This window comes from Phyllopteryx taeniolatus, chromosome 10 (genome assembly GCF_024500385.1).
Source record: "Phyllopteryx taeniolatus isolate TA_2022b chromosome 10, UOR_Ptae_1.2, whole genome shotgun sequence".
Classification (NCBI taxonomy): Eukaryota; Metazoa; Chordata; class Actinopteri; order Syngnathiformes; family Syngnathidae; genus Phyllopteryx; species Phyllopteryx taeniolatus.
The window spans coordinates 9,449,832-9,471,750 of NC_084511.1; the positions used below are offsets into that span (position 1 = coordinate 9,449,832).

Below are 21,919 nucleotides of genomic sequence, written 5' to 3' on the forward strand. Positions count from 1 at the left end.
AAGACTGAAAATGTAACACTCAAATTAAACATTGTACCTTTTCATCACAAGTAACATGCAAATGGCAGCTAGTGACAAGTGTGGGAAGCTACTGTAGCAGTCTAAATCTTCAGTCAGTGTTCCTTATCAAACAGCACAAACAGACGGACTCAAATGCGCGACACCAATCATCGAACAGCCAAATAAAGTCCTTTGTTTACAAATTGCTGCTCACTGAGAGTTCGATGAAGCCAATAGTAATGAAACAAAAACCGGAAGTAGAAACCAAACAAAAGTCATTGCTTAACAGAAGTCAAAAATCATCTTCAACTATCACAAAAATGAAACACATTCTAACGCTGGACAAAAGTCCTTTGGGCTTCGATTGCTAGCCCACTTACTTCACATTAACTTCTGGCGAATATTCATATTCATATATATGTTTTTAATTTTTTTTTTTTTGATGCTGGCTGAAGTGCGGTATGCGTGATATGCTGACACCATGTACAGTATGCTGATCGTTTGAAGTCCAAAAATTGTTTGATCTTCATAAAGAGGTCAAAATAAGTTCACCTGTTAAGGTTATAGTGCATTTTAGGTTCATCCTGAAATTACACCTGCTTTTTGTAAGTTTTTGTAAGCAGTGTATGTGTCAGGTTTTGCATTAACATGGCGTTACGCGTGGGTTAGCTTATACAGTAGAAGCACAAACTTCTGCAGAGAAGCGCTTGTCACTCAAGTAACTTTCTGTTGACAAGGCCGGGACACACCCGTTAATCCAGACATAAGAGTAATTTCCAAATCTTAGGAGCGTGTGTCCGTGTGTCTGTGTTCGCTCCTGCGAACTATCACTATCCACTCCAGTCGGCCTGACGACATTTAATTTTCCATTTCATCTGTCCTGTAGTGGACCATTTAGTCAGCGTGCATGGGTAACTGATCAGCTAATCCGCTGGTGATTTATGTGGCAGGCATATTGAGGACTTAACTGAACCTCGGAATGCATTGATTACTGACATGGTTAATTGGCTAAAGCGGCCGCTACATCAAGATGAGCTTATTGGAAATGTCAAATCAACTCAAGCCATTTGCATTCATGATGGATGGTGACTATTCCTACTCGTGCCCCACGCAGCATCACCTGACATGCGTAGCCATGGAGAAAAGGGCTGGTACACACACTTGCACTATACCACATTTACAGGGGTTTGATTCCCAGTCAGTGCCCCAATACTCAGCCACTGTCGCTCCCAAGCTCAGATAAAAAATAGTTGGGTTGCGGTAGCAAGGGTATCTGGCATAAAAACTGTGCCAAACAAATCATGTGAGTGACTCGGTGTTAGCTTAAAGCTTAAAGTCACTTCTTCTATTATGTTTGGAGAAGAGTTTTGCTGAAGTCTGATGTGTAGAAGACAATTTCTTACACTGACTTAAATGTGTGATGTTGGCGAGACCTACGATGAGTTGAAGAATTGTGTCCCAGAATTACCGGTATCTAAGCCTTTCGATTAGAGGTCATTTCTTGGACTAAAACACAGGAGGCTCACAAAAACGAATAGAAACTACTTTTTTTGTAGCATTCACAGTGGGAAAATGTACAGAGGAAAGAAAACAAAGGAAGGAAGTTTCTCAAAGATCACCACTCACATGAAATTAAAACGAGTCTGTAACAGAAACCTTTTCTTTGCATTCAAATGAATCAAGGGAGCATGAAGTAGTTTTTCACAGATCTAACTCACAGTTCTGATGTTAAGGGTTTGAATCGCAGCTCCCTTTCTGTGTGGAGTTTGCTGGTTCCCACCGTGCTTACCTAGGGTTTCTCCAGGTACTGTGGCCTCCTATATTCCACAAACATGCCTGTTAAATTATGTGAAGACTAAATTGTCGATTGGTGTAAACGGTTGTCTATTTGTGCCCTGGCAATCAGTCCATGGTGGACCTCGCATCGTGCCAAAGGAAGCTGAGAAAGGCTCCAGCAGCCCTGGCCAAGTGCCATGTTGGCAGCCATCATGGGGACCTGGTTCAAGTCACTGATTGTAAGAAGAATGTGGGCACAAAACAAACAAACAAACAAACAAACAAACAAACAAACAAACAAACAAACAAAACATCAGCTTGACAAAGCTTTACAGCATGCGCCAACGGACTCTCCATCCCGGATCCATGTTTGTGGTGTCCTTGAGCAAGACACTGATACCCCCAACTGCTTAAAGGGACTGAGGGTCATAATGTCCATATTTCACTAACAAGTTGAATTTATATATATTTTTTTTTTTTGCTCAAGAAAATGAAATTGGCAGTGATTTTTTTTTTCATTTTTGAGCAATGGGTAAATAACTAATTTCCTTTGGAACACATCCTTTTCATTGCCAAAATCAACACGCCTCCCGTGTCTTGGTGTGATGTCAGTGGCAGAAGCCGAGACCAAATTCACTGCACAGCCGGTGTGGACAAAGCAATGTACTATACTATAAAGTGCCAGTATTGAATCATATTTTATATATCATAATTGTTGGGTGGAATGCCCTCACCTCCAAAATGACAACTTTTGAGGAAAAAAAAAACAACAATTCTGCTTGAGTTTCCAAAGACCGCTTTGTTCAATTTGGTATTATACTTTATATTTCTGTCATATATTGTTGCACTCTCATATGAACAACAGCTACAGTAAGTCACATGAAGAACAGCTAGCATCCCAAAACTTTGTTCAATGGCTAATTTAATATGCTGAAAAATCGCTAATTTATTATGCTGTCATCGATTAAAATGATACAAACACGGCGGGCGAGTGACACACATCCTTGCTAGCCTCATGAACCCAAGCAATCATATATATGACTGAAAGTCCCAAAACTGTCACCAATCATCACCAAAATTTACATGGACATCTCTACTTGTGGCAGCTTCAACCTCTGAATATATCAGAACGATAGCCCAAATATTATGGATTTTATGAACGTTACAAATTTTTCTCAAGTTAATGTTAGAGGAAAATTATCAGGCTCATTGTTCTGCTATTTTCAGAGGTGTAAGTGTGCATAAATGGTCTGGTCAAAAATCTAATATTTCATCAGAAAACAAGCTTGAAATTACTCCTGAGTTTATTTTGGGGGGAATCTTTTCTGCAGATATCCTTTGTAAGTCCAGAACACTAGAATAAGTGCCGGTGTTCAAAGGATTACAAAGGTCCTTTGAGTAATCAATCAAATCGAAATACCGCTTATCCTGGTCAGGGTCACGGGGTGCTGGTGCCTATCCTAGCTGACTTTGGGCGAAAGGCGGACTCCACCCTGAACTGGTCACCAGTCAGTCACAGGGCACAAATTGTGCATTTTATGCACTGTCAATTTGAAACAATGTCTGGTTTTGAATAAAGGGAAGGAAACGAAAGTGTTTTTTCAATCCGATTCATCGATGAATCTAAAACATTAGCAACAGATGAATCAATTGTTAAAATAATTACTAGTCGCAGCCTTATTTGCATTCAGTCTGTAAGAGCCGTTTGTTTTCCATTCATGTGCAACGCATTTGAATTGAATCATATATATATTTTTTTATTTTCCTATATTTAAAGGCAGTATTAACGTTCAAACTGTGTATGTTACAGTGACTTACAATAATATGAAAGACAGTTTTTTGGAATGATGTTTTTTTTTTATTTTTATGAACACACGCCTACTATGCTACTGTTTTTTTAATGTTGGTCATGATGGTGGTACTTGGACAGTTAAGTACTTTTTAGGTGGTACTTGGCTTAAAAGGTTTGAGAACCACTGTTCCAACAACCTTACATGCCAACTTTTACCCTACTCATTATTGGACTTTCCTCTCACACAGCTCTGTCAGAGGTCTTACTGGCCAGCAGCGACTGCTTGATGGCCGGAGACTTGTGTTCGAGCGATGACACCTGCAGCCCGCGCCTGCGCACACTGCGTCAGTGCGTGGCGGGCAACGGCAGCATGAAGCTGGGCCCTGGGGCCAGGAGCCAGTGCGCCAACGCGGTGTCTGCACTGATCTCCAGCCCTTTGAATGGGTGCCAGTGTAAACGCGGCATGAAGAAAGAAAAGAACTGCCTGAGCATCTACTGGAGCCTTCACCAATCCATCATTCACGGTGTGTTAGGGGATGGTTATTGAAAGACATGTTCTTGATTGCTGATTGAGAAAGGGGAATAGTCAAAGAAAATAAAGTGTTTTTCATGTGAAAATTATAAACTGAAGGGAAGGCAGATATATTTATGCCAGCCTGGGGAACCTCCCTACTAGTATATGTATTGCATTAGTATGTACTATTAGTATGTACAGTATTGCAGGTCACAGGTGAGCCAGCTGGAGCCTATCCCAGCTGACTTTGGGCAAAGGCTGGGGGACACGCTGGACTGGTAGCCAGTCAATTGAGGGGCACATAGACAATGAACCATTCACAATCACATTCACACAGAGTTTTCAATTAACCTAACATGCAAACTCCACATTTTAAGCCCGGAGCCAACTAACGTTTCTATAGCTGCCTGTTTAGGCGGAAAAGGGTAATTTAGCCATTATAACTGTCACGTTTGAGGCTGGAGTCGAACCCAAAGGCAGACACTGACAAAAAAGTAGCAAACAAATCTTTATTAAACAAAGAAACAAAGTGTCAAACAAAGACTGGACATGGCTGAGCTCTCATCACGTTGAGGCTGTAAAACAAGAACAAAAATGGAATCAGTCTAAACTAACGCCTGGATCAGACTACAAGACAAATTTGGGCTTTCACGATGGCACTGTCAGACTACTGCCATAATATCTTACTGTATCTCAGTCAGCCACTGGCAACACGATACCATTGAATACGATACCATTGAATCCCGTCTTTTGTGATTAGTGGACTTTATCTTGCCAAATCAAACACTGTTGTGGAGGGGGGGACTAGAAAACATGTCACCATGGCGATGATAACAACAATGGATCATAGCAATTATTGTGTTGGGAAAAAAGCAAAAAAAGAGGAAAAACGTATGGGGTCGTCACCGGTACTCGGAAGTGGGCTGTCCATTCAAAAATAGTTTGAGGTATGTTCACAAACTTTTAATACGGTACAGCTTGCAAGCAGACAACAAAATGTTATGTGGCCTAGCACTACCGTTTTTACGTAAAAATGCTGACGTTTTGTCGAATCATGCTCTAAAGTTTAGGTAGAAATTGGTGTCTGTGCGTGAATAAATGTTGACAACAAGCGCTCAAGTATGTTGACAACGGCGAGCAAGGGAGGCGAAGTGCAGTTCACAATATGCAGTCCTATTGGTTGACATCAAGGTGCGTTGTCAGAAAGTTGTCATTGATTTGTCACACTACACGGAAGATATCCCAAAAAATCAAACATGCTAGACTTTTCATTTTGGTGTCACAGGGCTGTCGTCGGACCAAATCGTTGGCCATGGATTATGTCACATTAACAAGAAGTTTTGTCGTTCCCGACTTGGAACAGAACTGCAGCACATTTTCAAAACAGCGCGCGTGGGTTGTGCTCGAGTATAAAGGCAAACTGCGTGCGGGATAGCCGCAGTGACGTATAAAGAAGTTAATAGTTGCGGGTGGTGCTTCAGCATACGTCAGAGCTGTCACCATCGCCACTTCTCGGTGCCATCAGCAGTTTTTAGATATCACATCAGGAAGCGGTGACAGCTCTAACAAAGGCTTAAGCGTCAGCCGAAATGATGAGCCAAGTAAGAGAGATTCTCTTTACGTGAAAAATATTTCTCTAAAAATAAATCTAAAAATTATAAATGTGTGAGTATTCATGTAATTAAAAAATGAAAATGGTAAAATTCAATCTGTCCTTTAGAGAATGATTGTTTCCAATATTTTTATGTCAAGCTACTTTAACATCCTAAGAGAGCTGGCACACCCTTTCTCCCCCCCACACACTAATTAAAAGATTGTTATAGTAATTGTTATCCTGTGCTACATTGCAGCAAATTTAAAGCTTCAAACCCGCTCTTTCTCCCTCAGGACTCAACTTGGTGGAGAGTTACCCTTATGAGACCACGCAGAGGGATTACGATTACGTCCGTTTGGCCTCTATCACAGCAGGCAAGTCCGCTGACGTTCATTAACTTTCATGTCTTTACTTTTGTACCCTTTGGGGCACGCTTAGATTTTCCCTGGCAGCTGACCCGAGGCAAAGACAAGCCTGTTTTGTTCTGAAGACGGCTATACCATTTATCTGAAGAAAATTCCTGCATCCAAAATGATATCTTTGTCACACACTGTGTTACTGTATACAACAAAGAATGGAAATAGGTTCTGACTGCTGAGGTAGCAAAATGTAATCACAGTGTTTTGTTTTACTTTTAAGAATTACTTGCTTTATCTTCCTGAGTCATTAATTTAAGTTCATCCTTATGGGAGCTTCAAATATCATTGTAATTGATTTTGTGGTAAAGACTTACTTTAATTACAAAACATATTGTATCCTAACCAAAGCATTCAACTCAGCATGAATATCTTCTATAGGAACAGAATATATTTTGCGCTAACTATTTTGTTCACTTCCTTACTTCCATCCATAGACTCTGATATTGGGACGGTAACTCTGAACCGCTGCTTGGATGCAGCCAAGGCTTGTAATGTGGACGACTTGTGCCAGAAGCTGCGCACAGAATACGTCTCGGCCTGCATCAAACCCACTGCCAAATCAGGCCTGTGCAACCGGGTCAAATGCAACAAGGCCCTGCGCAGATTCTTTGACCGGGTCCCTGCAGACCACACGCACAAGCTGCTCTTTTGCCCCTGCACGGACACGGCCTGCGCAGAACGTCGAAGGCAGACCATCGTTCCCAGCTGCTCTTATGAAAGCGTGGAAAAGCCCAGCTGCATTACGCAGAGGAGGATCTGCGAGGCCGACTACGTGTGCAAGTTAGAACAAAGCTTTATTGTTCGTTGGTATCTATTGATTGTCATGCTGCGAAAACTTTAATCCTTGTCCTCAGCGCAATCTCACCTGTCCTTTCTCAAAATCTCTTCATTTAACTTGCATCCTTGCAGAGCAGCCAGTGGCAACCGTGTAATTCCCGGGGACCAAACCCCAAACTTGTGTCTGCACCTGGGTCCAGGAAACAGGCTTGACATATATAGAGTAGTACGTGAGCTACATGTTTTTGGTGTAACTGGAGATAGCAGAGAAAATAGTGTGCCAACCACTCTTCTGGAATGCCTCAGAATGGCACTCATCACAGTCTTGTTTTTCCATGCATCCATTTTCTGAGCCGCTTATCCTCACAGGGGTCAAGGGTGTGCTGGAGCCTATCCCAGCTATCTCCGGGCGAGAGTCAGGGTACACCCTGAACTGGCCGCCAGCCAATCGCAGGGCACATAAACAAACAACCATTCACACTCACATTCATACCTATGGGCAATTTAGCGTCTTCAATCAACCTACCATGCATGTTTTTGGGATGTGGGAGGAAACCAGAGCACCCAGAGAAAACCCACCCAGGCAAACTCCATACAGGAGGGGCCGATATTTGAACCCCGGTCCTCAGAACTGTGAGACAGATGTGCTAACCAGTCGCCCACCGTCCCGCTCAGTTTTGTTTTTGTTTTGCAAAATAAATCTACTTGTATAACCTATGATTCAAAGAAAGCTAATTTTGGATTACTGACCCCATATTTTGGTAGTGTGATAGGGTTGTGTGGCTACCATGCAAGAGGCCTGGCTCTTTAATGTTGAGGTTGGAGTATAACTTTTCAACCAAATAGACCCACTTCAATTCTGTATTAAGGGTAAAACTCCCATGACAAATAGTGTCAGATCTGTGAAATCTATGCTGTAGCCAGTTGGAAAAAACCCTTAGGAGAGTTGACCCCGGAGATGGCTGGGGCACTAGGAAGATTGGAATTGGGCACCTGTGTGGGACATGAACTCATGTTCAGAAAGGGATGGTGGTATGATGGGGCATGTTGTCACTACAGCTGTGTACCCAGTCTGGCAACCATGCCAAAAGGGCATGGTATTCGATGTTGTCGTTGGTGTATATGTTTTTCAAACCAATAAATGATCCAGTTGAAGCTATTAGCTATCAGATTTCAGTATCAGAAGTCGGATGAGAATTACAGAAGGCAGGGCAGGCAAGGCCAGGGGCCCCCAGTCAGCGAGGGAGTTATTGTGTGGCACACGCATCACTACGATTGTGTATCCAATCTGTGTATCATTTCAAAGAGCCTGGTTCTTCGGTGTTGTAATCAGTATACAGGTTTTTCCAACCTTGTAGACCGGTTTTAAATCTGGTTGGGGGTTACTTCTCCCAGGTTCTGTGGGGGTCTGTGCTATCTGGAGTGTACAAAGTGAACCATTGGCACAGGTGACGTGTGTGATGAACCACTAGAGATGGGTGAGGCACGAGGAAGATTGGAATGACAAATGGTGTCTGATGTGGGATAGTTACACTATCTGTACACCTGACACGATCCAGCTTCCAGACTTTTTCAAACACAATAAACAGCCATTCAGTCAACCAAATGAACCATTGTTTTACCCCCAAGCTGTACCCACCCTCCATCATTGCTTAGAACACCCCTGAGAGCCTCTTGGAATAGCACATTAAATATTAAACACGGATAAAGAGCCAGATGGATCAGAGTTATCGCTCATTGCAATCTCTGGTCATGGTCATTATTTTTCCACAGCTCCATTACACTCAGCGGGTTGTACTAATGATACTTGGTCTAGGAGTTTGGTGGTGAAATATCTGTCTTTCAATCTTTTTTTTTTTTTTAAGTTCAACTTGCTCTGCCTTCACCATGCTCGCCAATATAATTTTAATCTGGGTGAGTCAAGTTAAATCCCCAAGTGGTAGGAACTAAAAAAAACATAACAGAATACAAGAATCCATCATGTTCTTGCTCAGCAGAACCTTTCCTTCTTCTGTAGGTCTCGTCTGGCACAATTTCAATATGACTGCGAACCCTCTGAAGTGTCTACCAGTGGTTGCAAGCAAAGAAACTACGGTGCCTGCCTCCTCGCCTACACAGGACTCATAGGTAAGTGCATATTTGAGAAGTAATTTACTGTAGAGTAGAAGGAACAGATGGAGGGATGGGACAAAGATGCAAAGGCTGTATAAACACAACGGTAAAGGCGACATATCTTGTGTGAGAGGGCAACAAAGAGAATTGTGCAGCTACGAGGAGGCGAGAGCTATTTCTGTGGATAACGAGTGAGCAACTGAAATAAATAAGTCTAAAAAATGTTTCACATGACACAAACAAGTTCCAGACAACAACATGACAGGTGCGCTTATTAAATTAAACATGCATTTTTGTTTTTTGTAACACCTCGTAAAGGAAAGGAATAGCCATCAGTTCCCGCACATCGCAGAGAGGAGCAAGAATAACTTCATGCACTTGCACAAACACACACTTGGCTTGTATTTATTAAAGCACTCAAAATTCCACCTCCACTGTGTTGATGAACAAGAAAAATATAAAGGCTTTAGACTGTTGTGACCTGAAACTGAAAAAGTTGGAGTACAACACTAAATAGTCAACCCTTTTTGACGAGGTGGGTGTTTTGGAGAGTTTCCAAAAGTAAAAGCACAACCGTGCACAGGCGTATGAATATGTAAAGCAAGCTGACACCAGGTGCCGTTTCTCTGCAGGAAGCACAATCACGGCCAACTACGTCGACAACGCCACGTCCAGTGTGGCACCATGGTGCACCTGCTTGGCCAGCGGCAACCAGAAACAAGAATGTGAAGACTTGCTGGGCTACTTTACTGACAACATCTGTCTGCGTGAGTGGAAATTTGTATACAACTCAGTGTTGTTGGGGAAACCAGTACAGGTTTTGAGTTAGAAAAAAAGAAATGAAGCCCTGTGTTGTTTCATTATTTTCTACATATTTTAGGAAATTTACGGTAATCGTCCTTTAACCTGACAACCTTTTGGGAGATGAACTGTAGTCTTTCTTTAATTTGTGCAACTTTAGTGGGAATTATGTCAGTTTCATTTTAAACTAAACTTTTGGAGATTAAAGGTAGTCTTGTGTTAACTTCTTGTGGACTTATTTTAACCTGTGCAACATTTGGGGGATTCACCAGTAGTTTTATTTTAGTCTAAGCAATTTTGGGGAGATTTAAGTACAACGGAACCTCAATAGAATGGACTAATAGGGACTAATAGTCAAATAGTCCTATTAATAGTCTGATATAGATGCTTGTACATTACATTGATGGCCTTTTTTGTTTTTTTTAGGCATGTGCACCCATACAGCCATGTACACCATGCATGTACTGTACAGTACCAAAATATTGTTTTGTGGGTTTAATTCATGGCCTAAAACGCCCAGTACAGTACAAAGTTATGATAAATATTTTAAAAAATGTTGAAAATGTTTGAAAGATTCACATTTTATTCCAACTTAGGCCGGTGTTCTTGGTCATGGTGACATTGTTGACGTACAGTCCTCATCATCAGCGTTGTACCTGAACGAGTTCAATGAATGAAAGTTCATGAACTAGTTCATAGTTTGTGTGAACGTGTACTGAACTCAGTTCATTTCTGTCTGATGAACGGAATTGAGAACGCGCTCATTCTGGCGTCAAAGAAGGGTTTTTGAACCAAAGTTCATTTTCATTCAACAGGGCCAGGTTTTGTTAGGGACTTCCAGGACAAACCCGTCTGAACACACTATATACGAGCCTTCATATGTCAGCGGATAAACGCTGTATTTGGCAACCGATTCAGTGCGGCCACGGCTGCCATTCATGGCAGGCACGTTGCAGCTGTGTGAGAAAACGAGGTGCGTTCAGGGACACTTCGTAAATAGGACTGAATGTGTTCTTTGGTGGTTCTTTTGCAATACAATACAGAATTGTAAAAATTGATTACTACGAAAATTATCTGTATCAGAATGCTTTCGTCAAAACTATGATCACACTGACAGATATGGACTTTATTTTGTTTTGTAATATAAGAACTATCGTTCCTGTCATACTGTGTTGGGTGTTTTTGTTTGCACTTTAAGAACAAAAGTCATGTTTTTGTTTTAACTCCTCATTTAAAGAAACCATGAAAAAAAAACATGAAAAAAAACATGAAAAAAAACATTCAAGCAACATGTTTTTGAGATTGTAGGGTGACATCTGCAGCTAGCTACTAGTGTGGACTGAATGGTTGGCAACAATGGGGAAAATCAATTCCAGTATTTTAATAATTAATAATAATAACTAATTATGAATTAGTTCATTTTTCAAATGTGAACTTTGTTCAAATTTTCAAATTATGAACAATGAACGGAACTAGTTTATTTTTGGAACGGTAAACTGAACTTTGAACTAGATTGCGTAGAATATTAACTTTCCAAACACTGCTCATCATAAGCGAGTCTCTTTCATGAGCCGTGAGGAATTAGTGTGCTTACTAGTTCCAAATCCGTTGCCAACAGCTTGACAAAAAACAAACTGTTACTGTACCAAAAATGGCATGTTCCAGACTCCAAAGACTTGTTTTGTATTTCTCGGAGTTATCACTGCAGCCATGCTGCTCTCTCTCTCTCTCTCTCTCTCTCTCTCTCTCTCTCTCTCTCTCTCTCTCTCTCTCTCTCTCTCTCTCTCTCTGCCAGTGCTCTACGCACAATAGAAAATAGATGCAACAATCATGACATGGCTGCCACATCAATGCCCCACATTCAACATGGTCGCCATACACGCACGGGAGGCACTTCTTTTGGAATTGGATCCGGTCATATTGTATATCTGTGACCATTCTCTGCCTGCATTGCGCCACAGTGCCAGTAAACAGTGGTCAATTCTGGGACTAACAGACTCTGACAACGGCAGTTTAAGTGACAAATAGAGACTATTTCTGGACACATTGCCCAGTTGGGACTGGTCTGTTTTATCCAATATATCAGGGTCCGTTTTATCAAGGTTCCACTGTGTTATTTTAATGTGTGCCAATTATAGGGGATTTACGGATTTATTTATTTTAACCAGTGTATTTTTGGGGACTTGTGATAGTTTTGTTTTAGCCTGACTACATTTTTGGGAGGTGTAAATTGGTGCTTTTTTAACCTGTGCAAATTTTGGGGGGTTTATGGTAGTCTCATTTTAACCTGCACATTTTCTTCAGATTTACAGCAGTGTTACTTTTTTTCTTTCTTCAGAGATTTACGAGTCTTATATGAACCTGGACACCTTTTTTGAGATTCATTGCAGTTTTCTCTTAACCTGTGCTAACCTGTCTGGAGATTAACGGAAGGTCTTTAAAGGAAAACAGCAAATGTAGGAAACATTACACTTGATTGGTGTGTATACTAACTCAGCCAGTTTAGCACCTTAGCCTAAATTTAATTGCTACTGTTGGATTTTTCAGTTGTGAGAGTTGAGCTAAACTATATTAGCATGAAAGCAAATTATCCAATCATTTACCACCGGCACCTGAGAAACACACGTAATAACACCCAATTAATCTAATCAGAAATGCTCTGACGTCACCTTGAAAAGAGTCTTTTGGTGGAATTGGCCAAATTCTAACAGGCTAACACGGAATTTTGGTTTGTATTGTTGCAGTCAACAGCTGGTGGTGAAGATGAAATCTCTACTGGAATTACAAATGATGACTCATCAGAATGAGTTAAAGTAATAACCTGAGCCCTGATGTGTCCAGACAGGATGACGCAGAAAAACGTGCACCGTCGTGACGGGATAGAGCCCACGGGATGCCGTGGACAGATGTTTGCCAGCATGCTCACACACCAGTGCATTTTAATCAAACATCCCCCACCTTTCTTTGGTTTAGACGTAATTAAAAATCATCTTTATCTCACTATTTCTCGTTTTATCACCCACCTACTTCACACTGGTTGGACTTAGGTTCTCAGACCGTCACTAAATCAGATCTAAACTTTCATTTGGCAGTTAATGTTTCCCAATTAAAAAAAAAAAAAAGTAAAACTACCATATTTCTTGAAATGGTGTCCGTCCCTAAGAATAGATACTGTGGCCCAGTTTAATCGCCTGATGGCTCATCAACCTTTAGATACTGTGGAGGTCAAATTCGACCCATTTTAACATTGAAGTGCAATCAAATTAATTTGTCCACCCTGAAATGTGAAGACTTTTCCTAAAGTGACACAAAATTTGCAAAGCCTTTGTAAATTTTGTGTCAGGCTGTTCCGGGTCAAATTTGACCATTGTCTACAAAAATAAATTTTTAATTTTCCAGTGTGTGTTAAATAAAGGAAAATGTTATTAATGGTGGGAATTTTGAAACTGTGCACGCCACAACTGTGTGTATTTTCTATATGGGACAGTAGTTACAGTGTTCAAGAAGGAGTTTGAAACTGTCTGAGAACTGTCTGTGTTTCCACCACATTTGTACAGGTTCCGCGATGAAACATGCACCTGCTGGTCTTTGAAAAGTCATGGGGGAATCTTGAAACAATGAAAGAGTATAATAGCATAAGAATGATCATACATACTTAACATAAGGAACACAAGTCCCACCCCTCGTAATGGTGGCGCAAGACAAGGACTGTATTATTATTTTTTTTAATTAGTCAAAGTGTAATTTTGTCGTCAATTTAGCCACAGTATTAACACAAATGAGCAGGTAGTGATAAGGTGCGGGATTTGCAGCTTTTGTCACTTGTCAACCTGTGAAAGGCAATGTGCTGGCGGCGCACAAATTCTGTTTCCAATCCCCCAAATCATTTGAAACTCACACTCATTGAATTGCACTCACTCACAAGCCAACGCAAGGGCTCGCCGAGCTCGACGTGGCAGATGAGAGCATCTCTCACGGGCCTGCTGCCTAGAAAAGATACAGAGAGAGTCTCTGAGTTGTTTGGCCATGTTAGAAGGTTCTATGAGTTAATGAGGCCGATGTGGAGATGCAGGTGCAGTGTGGCGGCTTAGAGAGAATACTGATGTTTTTTGCTTTTTCTGTCGATCCTCTGCCAGGAAAGTCCAAACTCAGGCCAACTCCTCATGAATATTGGTTATGTAAAAACTACTGAATACACTGTGCCCCAAATAGTTGCCAGGTGCATCAGCCATTTAAGATAAATAAATGCCTCCCTCAAATAGACACCTCCCTTTTCCCATCAGGAAAAACAAACAGGTAGCCCATCCACGGACTCTATCGTTCACACAGGTTTTAAATAGTATAAATAACTTCTGAGCCAAGTGAACTGCTGAACTTTGCTAACCAGAACAACAACGCCTATGTAAACAATCTCAGATTAATTAAAGGGAATTCAATTAGAGTGTTAAACAAATTGCCTTGCACGGTATTAAAGTTACTTCGGAGACGGCGTCTTTTACAATTATTAGTGTTCCAGTAGATTTTGACTGGTGGTCACTACACAGTGCTGTTTTCTCGAGGGTTCTCTGCATTTTATAATAGGATTTTTATTTGTTTTTAACTTAAACTCAAGCTTTACTTGACATTTAGTAAACTGTTGTTATAACAGTAAGATTGTTTAATAATATTGACATAAAAAAAAGTATAAAAATAAACTACTCTTAAGCCAACACAACACCCTTATTAACTGTACTGGGAAGGTTTTCAGTTCCTAACCCGCACAGAAGTACAAGTCAAACAATGTAAAATAACTCCTCTTTTTGAAGGTGCCTAGCAGACACCTAAGATGATTTGGTGGAATTTTTTTAATTAATGTTTTGTGTACTATTGTGTCTTGTGCGTCAGAGAATGCGCTCAGGGCATTTGGAAGTGGATTTGACCAGCAGCCAACGGCGGGTCAGTCCAATACCCAAAGTCCCGCCCACCGCAGCAGAGAAAACAGGAGCAGTACTTCTTTGCCGGAAAGCACAGTAACCAGGCAGAGCATTCTGGATACAAAAATACACACACAGGTGCGTTGTTCCCTGGTTTTTGTCGCTGACTTCTGTTGTAGCATTTTATAGGTCTTGTGAACCCTCTGATAATCATGGTTTGACATTTGCAAATTCACCTATTTTCAAATCTTTCGTTTAACCTATCCTCCATTATTCACTGAAAAACTTGCTGATTTAGCAATAACAGTATTGCTTTGGCAAAATCTGGTGGGATTTTTGTGAAAAGGAAACAATTTGAAGTGAATTGAAAGACGCCACAATGTCATATGCCAGCAAACAATTATGCATTTCTGTTTCCCTGTTGCTGTTTAACTTGTGCTTTAACTTTATTTGAAGATACCTACTCATGGGCGGTCTTATGGCCGTATGCTGTATTCTGACAGGTGTTGCAACAGTAACGACACAGTGCCGTAAAGTATCATGGTGTTTTGGTGCAATTTGGTAGGCTACCCACAGACGCTATAGTTCACACAGATATTAAATAGTATAAATAACTTCTGAGCCAAGATAAATGCAACTTGGATGATGAATGAAGTTCACGTTAGCGACAGTTATTGTCCGTGCATCATTGGAGATATTAATCGGGAGATGAAGCAGCCATGGAGGCAACGATTAGTGACTCAGTGACGCTTTAATTGAGGCAAAACATGGTGCATGGTGGGCGACACAATTTCCTTTACTCCGGGGACGTTCCGCGCTGCCGTCTGCGTTATGGACAATCTGGTGACAAAGCTGCCATGGAGGCGATGATTAGTGATTTATAGGAGTGGCTCTGCACCGTGTTTAGCCATGCTAAACCATGCTAGCCATAATATTTGAATTTGCAGATCTGATCAATGACATCATTGATCGGCTCCGCAAATTATGGCGAATCAAAAATTTGCATAAAATGCAAATTATCGGCCAATCTGATCAAGCCGATCAGATCGGTGTAAAGTCTATTGTGAAGTCAATCCTGAGCTGAAGTCTCACACGTTTTGTTGACGTCTGGCATTTGATCTGGCGTTTTAAACTCCTGAATTTTGAGGGCTATTTTTCCAGAACATTTTGGTTTAACTCCAACTTTTACCACTTTTGGGGGCGCTTGACTTTGGAGATTCCACTGTAATTAAAGCTATAATCTGTCTTTCTGCCCCCCTCAGGCCATGGGAAATGAACTCCAAGTGGGCCAGTCCTCCCTGCCGTCCAACAGCCTCGCAAATGCGACGCCCCCTCTCAGGCTCCTGCCTCCAGCTGCCATTAGCCTTCTGTTGTTTTGCTTGCTCGACAGTGGACACTAAAGACTGCAGGGGTGCGCTCCCTGTTGAATGGAGGCAGTTCATAAACTGTACAACTACTCCCGCTTCCGTCCTGTCTTGTACAGCAATTCCGTTTCTATTTTGTGTCTAGGTAGTAGGACCCTTAAAGGAAGCTGATGTGTACAGTTGAACAAAGAGTCGTTGATCGAGACATGCCAAAATTGAGTTATGGCTTGATTAAGCTCTCAGCTATCCAGCGTCTCTACAGTACTGGTATATATGTATGCTACTCAGCTGAAGATACAGTACCAACAGAAACTCTTATTGTGAGTCAGTGTTTGGAGAGCTGCACACAGCCCTTTAACTGCACTCTCCTCAAATGACTGCGAGAGGACCATTCTTTCTAATCAATACTGGGAAAAAAGGGGGTGTGAGGGTGAGCTGGAGAGACAATAGAGCAACATTTTACTCCGACATGGCCGACAGATGCCCTGATTCTTCAGTGTCCTGCAGCAGCGTCAAGCAGAGAGTGCATAAGACAAACCTTGACACCACAATCATGCTCTCCATCGCCGTTTGTCAAACTCTCACTTTATTTGTTAGCTCTGGAGCTACAGTATAAAACATGCCCTCGCTATTAAAAGGGAATTATTAGCCAATTCCCCAAAGACAATACCCTTAGACCTCTGGCTGCTATACAGAAAGTAATTGTGAGTGTAATAACCTTCTAGTTTTCATTGTGCAAGTGGACACTGCAAGAGCGGGGAAAAAGGAAGGTCTGGCTTATTTAGTTTTGTCAACATAAATACAAAAACTGAGATTTAACAGATGTGAAAAGGTTCTATTTAATTATTTTCTGTTCTGTGAATTAATTTCTCCAAGTAAAAACATTTCCCAAGTTTCATGTTCCTTTTAAAGCATCTTTGAATTCAATGGAACACACAAAGACAAACACAATCAAAACAAATTTTGCCCTTGGAAATACAACCCCTATTCCAATAAAGATGGGACGTCGTGTTAAACATATATAAAAACAGAATACAATGATTTGCAAATCATGTTCAACATATATTTCATTGAATACACTACGACAAGATATTTAATGTTCAAACTTATCAACTTTATTGTTTTTAGCAAATAATCATTATATTTTTTTTGGTTGCAACTTGTTCCAAAAAGCTGGGACAGGTGGCAAAAAAGATGAGGGAAGTTGAGGAATGGTCATCAAACACCAGTTTGGAACATCCCACAGGTGAACAGGCTAATTGGGAACAGGTGGGTGCCGTGATTGGGTATAAAAGGAGCTTCCCTGAATTGCTCACTCATTCAAAAGCAAAGATGGGGTGGGGTTCACCTCTTTGTGAACAAGTGCGTGATAAAATAGTCGAACAGTTTAAGGACAATGTTCCCCAACGTACAATTGCAAGGAATTTTCGGGTTTTCATCATCTACGGTCCATAATATCAATAAAAGGTTCAGAGAATCTGGAGAAATCACTGCATGTAAGTGGCAAGGCCGAAAACCAACATTGAATGCCCGTGACCTTCGAGCCCTCAGGCGGCACTGCATCAAAAACCGACATCAATGTATAAAGGATATCACCACATGGGCTCAGGGACATTTCAGAAAAACCAATGTCAGTAAATACAGTTCAGCGCTACATCCATAAGTGCAACTTGAAACCCTACTGTGCAAAGCAAAAGCCATTTATCAACAACGCCCAGAAACGGCGCCGGCTTCTCTGGGCCTGAGCTCATCTAAGATCGACTGATGCAAAGTGGAAACGTGTTCTGTGGTCCGATGAGTTCACATTTCAAATTGTTTTTGGAGATTGTGGACGTCGTGTCCTCCGGGCCAAAGAGGAAAAGAACCATCCAGACAGTTATGGACGCAAAGTTCAAAAGCCTGCATCTGTGATGGTATGGGGCTGTGTTAGTGGCAATGGCATGGGTAACTTACACATCTGTGAAGGCACCATTAATGCTGAAAGGTACATACAGGTTTTGGACAAACATATGCTGCCATCCAAGCAACGTCTTTTTCATGGACGCCCCTGCTTATTTCAGCAAGACAATGCCAAACCACATTCTGCACGCGTTACAACAGCGTGGCTTCGTAGTAAAAGGGTGTGGGTACTAGACTGGCCTGCCTGCAGTCCAGACCTGTCTCCCATTGAAAATGTGTGGCACATTATGAAGCGTAAAATACGACAACGGAGACCCCGGATGTGTTGCAGCCATAAAATTCTTAGTTAATGATTATTTGCTAAAAACAATAAAGTTGATAAGTTTGAACATTAAATATCTTGTCTTTGTAGTGTATTCAATTAAATATAGGTTGAACATGATTTGCAAATCATTGTATTCTGTTTTTATTTATGTTTAAAACAACGTCCCAACTTCATTGGATTTGGGGTTGTAATATAAAGTGAAATCACTGTCACCTCTATGTTTTTCAAGGAGATACTCAACTGTCATGCAAGTATAAAAGAAGAAAAGCACTGTAAAATACTAAAATAAAGTAAAACTACCTGTTAAAGACATAATGAAGAGGGAGTAAGAAGGTGTTTTCAAGGTGATGTTTTTTTTCCGGTATCGCTAGAATTAAAAGATCACATCTCTAGCTTGGTGGTATTAAATTATATACTCTACATCAGGGATGGGCAACTTAAATGACAGAGGGGACAAATAGGACTGCACACTTCCTAACCAGATGTATGACAAAAATGGCATTTTAAATATGGACAAAATATGTGAATAGTATGTTTTTTTTTTTTTTTTTTTTTTTTTACTGAATCAATGTACAATACATTATCTTTATGTATTTCATGCTCAAATGCATGTAAAAGATCCACTCTTCAGTAACAAAGGGTTTGAAGCAAAAAACAAAATAACCACCTATTGTTACAACCCCCCTCCTCAGTGCAAAGGGTTCTCGTGCATAGAAATCATCATTCAAAGGTGGCACAAAACTTCTGAACAGCAAACCAAAATTATGTGCAAGAACTAATTTTGTGCCTTTTTATGACAAAAATCAACTCACTCAAAGATTTGAATATTACACTATGTTTGTCCGACACGTCATTCAAAATCCCCAGATTAGTTGGCCGGCTCACTCACATGTATAATAAGGTGCCGTATAGAGCAGGGAAGTTCACTCTTATTTGTTGAAAGAGCCCTGGCAAAGCCGGTGCATCTCCCCTGTCCTCCATTGCGGCTCTGCCGCCTGTAACAACAACCTCTTTTCCAAGCCACCATGCACATTTCCAACACTATTATTGACAATAGAGGACCAATCAAATCCTGTGAACATTGGCACTTATTCTATAGTTCTGGATTTACAAATGATCTCTGCAGAAAAATATTTCCCCACAATAGACTCAGTGATAATTTTAGGCTTGTTTTCTGATGAAATATTTGATTTTCAGACAGATTTTGGCTCACCCTCATTGAACTACTATGTATTCTGTGGTGTAATATTTGCCTATATTGAAGGTCTGGATGTTTTTTTTTTAGACAATAACGAGCGAAAAGTTTTAATAGGATTTTTTTTTTTTTTTTTTTTAAATCGATCATTGAAATGCCTTCTAGAGAAGCCACGTCGTCCCACATGAAGTATGTGCTTGCAGATTCATTTCCGCATATATAAACTGGTTGGTTTCGTTAGCTCAACTTTTGAAAAGAGTTCTGATGGATGACAGGTGTTTTTGTAGGTTATATGTTGGCACTGTGCGACACAGGCAGACTTGATGTGCACTGCTGGCTGTCACGGTGGACACCTGCCATCACGGCGTTGTGTTCGTACTATTTTATCAGGCTTACAAGTTTACACGATGACGTTAAACAGGCGTTTAATTTTGCCATGCATTAAAAACTACCACTTGTATTAATTCACTCCAGTCACACTCACTCCTCTTTTCACCGCCATTCCTATTTGTCAGCAAAGGCTCTGGTTCCAACCCGATCAATAAGAACAATCAAAAGTTGCTCTAGGGTGTTGAAGCCTCATGCTATTTAACACAAGATAATTTTACCTGCACCATTTCATCACACCTCCACCACTCTGCACGATGAGTGTGATTTCTTTTTCCAATGTTGAATGAACATTGGAGGGGTAAGAAATAATTGAAATTGATTGCCTTGCTTATTGGTATACCGCTTATCCTCACTAGGGTCACGGGTGTGCTTGAGCCAGCCAATCGCAGGGCACATACTCTATACGTAAACTACTATTTACACTCACATTCACACCTACAGTAAGGACAATTTAGTCTCCAATGAACCTAACATACATTTTTTTGGAATGTGGGATGAAACTGGAGCACCTGGCAAAAAACATACCAACTCTCCACAGGAAGGCTGCATTGATCAATGCATGAAGGAAGGAGCTGGAAGAGGTGGTGACCAGGTTGTGGAGGGTCCAAGAGGATTTTGCATGCTCTTGTCTTAGTTCTGGCAGCGTGCAAGTCCTCAAGGGTCGGTAGGGGGGTACCGACGATTTTTCCGGCAGTCCTGATTGTCTTTGCAGGCACATTGAGAAGATAAATAAATAAAACGACTGGAATTAATCTACAGTAAAACAAAACAAAACAGAAAAAGTCCATAGCACACTCAACCACTTATTAAAATAACTGCCACTGTGCACAAAAGAAATACAACAAAACGACTGCAATAATCCCCAAAGTCAGGGACCCTGATTTTGGTCGCTTGTATCTGGGATTGTGGTCTTTCGTTCACGACTTGCAGCTCGTGACCATAGCTGAGGGTAGGAACATAGATTGACCGGTAAATCAAGAGCTTTACCTCTCGGCTCAGCTCCTTCTTCACCACGACAGACACAGTCTAACTACCAGATTCATGCAGTATTAATCTCTCGCCGTGGTTTCTACAGGATGCAATCTTATTAATATTAGTACTGTGACTATTCTGGGGACAAATAGCACCAATCAGCCCACTTTAATGAAAATAGGTCTCATGAATGTTAGATCACTGTCCTGAAAAGCTTTGCTATTCAATGATATTATCAAACACCAGAATCTTAATATGATTGCTCTTTGCGAGACTTGGTTAAAAACAAATGAGTTCTTATAATGTAATGAGGCATCTCCCCCAAACCTTGTGAGTTCACATTGTGCGTTCTATTAAAAAGGGAGGGGGAGTTGCCCTCATCGTCGAATCCTTTTTCAACCTTAGCACTAGCCCAAACATCGACTTTAAAACATTCGAGGCTCTTGTTATATCTTGCAGTTATCTAGCCGCCCCCCGCCCCCCACACCTACTCTGGCTTTTTAGATGAATTCTCAAAATTTATTGCTGACTTGGTGACCCACGCAGACAATATATTAATGATGTGTGACTTTAATATTAATATGAATTCCCCGTCAGAAACTCTTAGTGCAGCGTTTCAGACAATTGATACTTTTATATTCATGCAATTTGATACATGAACTGACCCATAATAACGGCAGGACTTTGGATTTGGTTTTCGCCCGGACATTGCGATCTCAAATGTAATGGTGCTTCCCTATACCAATGTCCGACCATTATGTCATAAAATTGAAAATATTGGCCCATTGTCATCATTCTGACCACAAACAAAGCTATAGCAGCCATAATATTAGTTCTTCAACTACGACTCCACTCGCTGAGTTATTACCCTCAGCAATTGCCTCATTTCCTTCTTATGTGGGTCCTATTGATAATCTGACAAATGATTTTACTGTGGCTCTGTGTAGTGCTCTCGACACCTTAACGCCATTAAGACTTAAAACGCGTCCTAAGAAATGTACTCCTTGGTTCACAGATGAAACCAGAAAACTAAAACAAGAATGTTGGAAGCTTGAGCGCAAATTGCGTGCGACGAA

General features: G+C 41.0%; 1 protein-coding gene across 3 annotated transcripts in view; it reads left to right on the plus strand.

Moving 5' to 3' along the window:
• gfra4b (GDNF family receptor alpha 4b) overlaps nucleotides 1–20,005 on the plus strand; it is a 54,656-nt gene extending 34,651 nt beyond the window's left edge. For 2 of the 3 annotated variants that reach the window (XM_061788419.1, XM_061788418.1), the window contains exons 2-8: nucleotides 3,817–4,092; nucleotides 5,970–6,050; nucleotides 6,530–6,875; nucleotides 8,890–8,999; nucleotides 9,617–9,751; nucleotides 14,670–14,836; nucleotides 15,961–20,005. In XM_061788419.1, coding sequence (XP_061644403.1) covers nucleotides 3,855–4,092; nucleotides 5,970–6,050; nucleotides 6,530–6,875; nucleotides 8,890–8,999; nucleotides 9,617–9,751; nucleotides 14,670–14,836; nucleotides 15,961–16,098 — 1,215 coding nt within the window. In that variant the 5' untranslated portion in view covers nucleotides 3,817–3,854 and the 3' untranslated portion in view covers nucleotides 16,099–20,005. Of the gene's footprint in view, nucleotides 1–3,770; nucleotides 4,093–5,969; nucleotides 6,051–6,529; nucleotides 6,876–8,889; nucleotides 9,000–9,616; nucleotides 9,752–14,669; nucleotides 14,837–15,960 lie in introns of those variants that run through there. The other variant, XM_061788417.1, reaches the window with a different exon arrangement.
• Nucleotides 20,006–21,919: the final 1,914 nt, after the last annotated feature.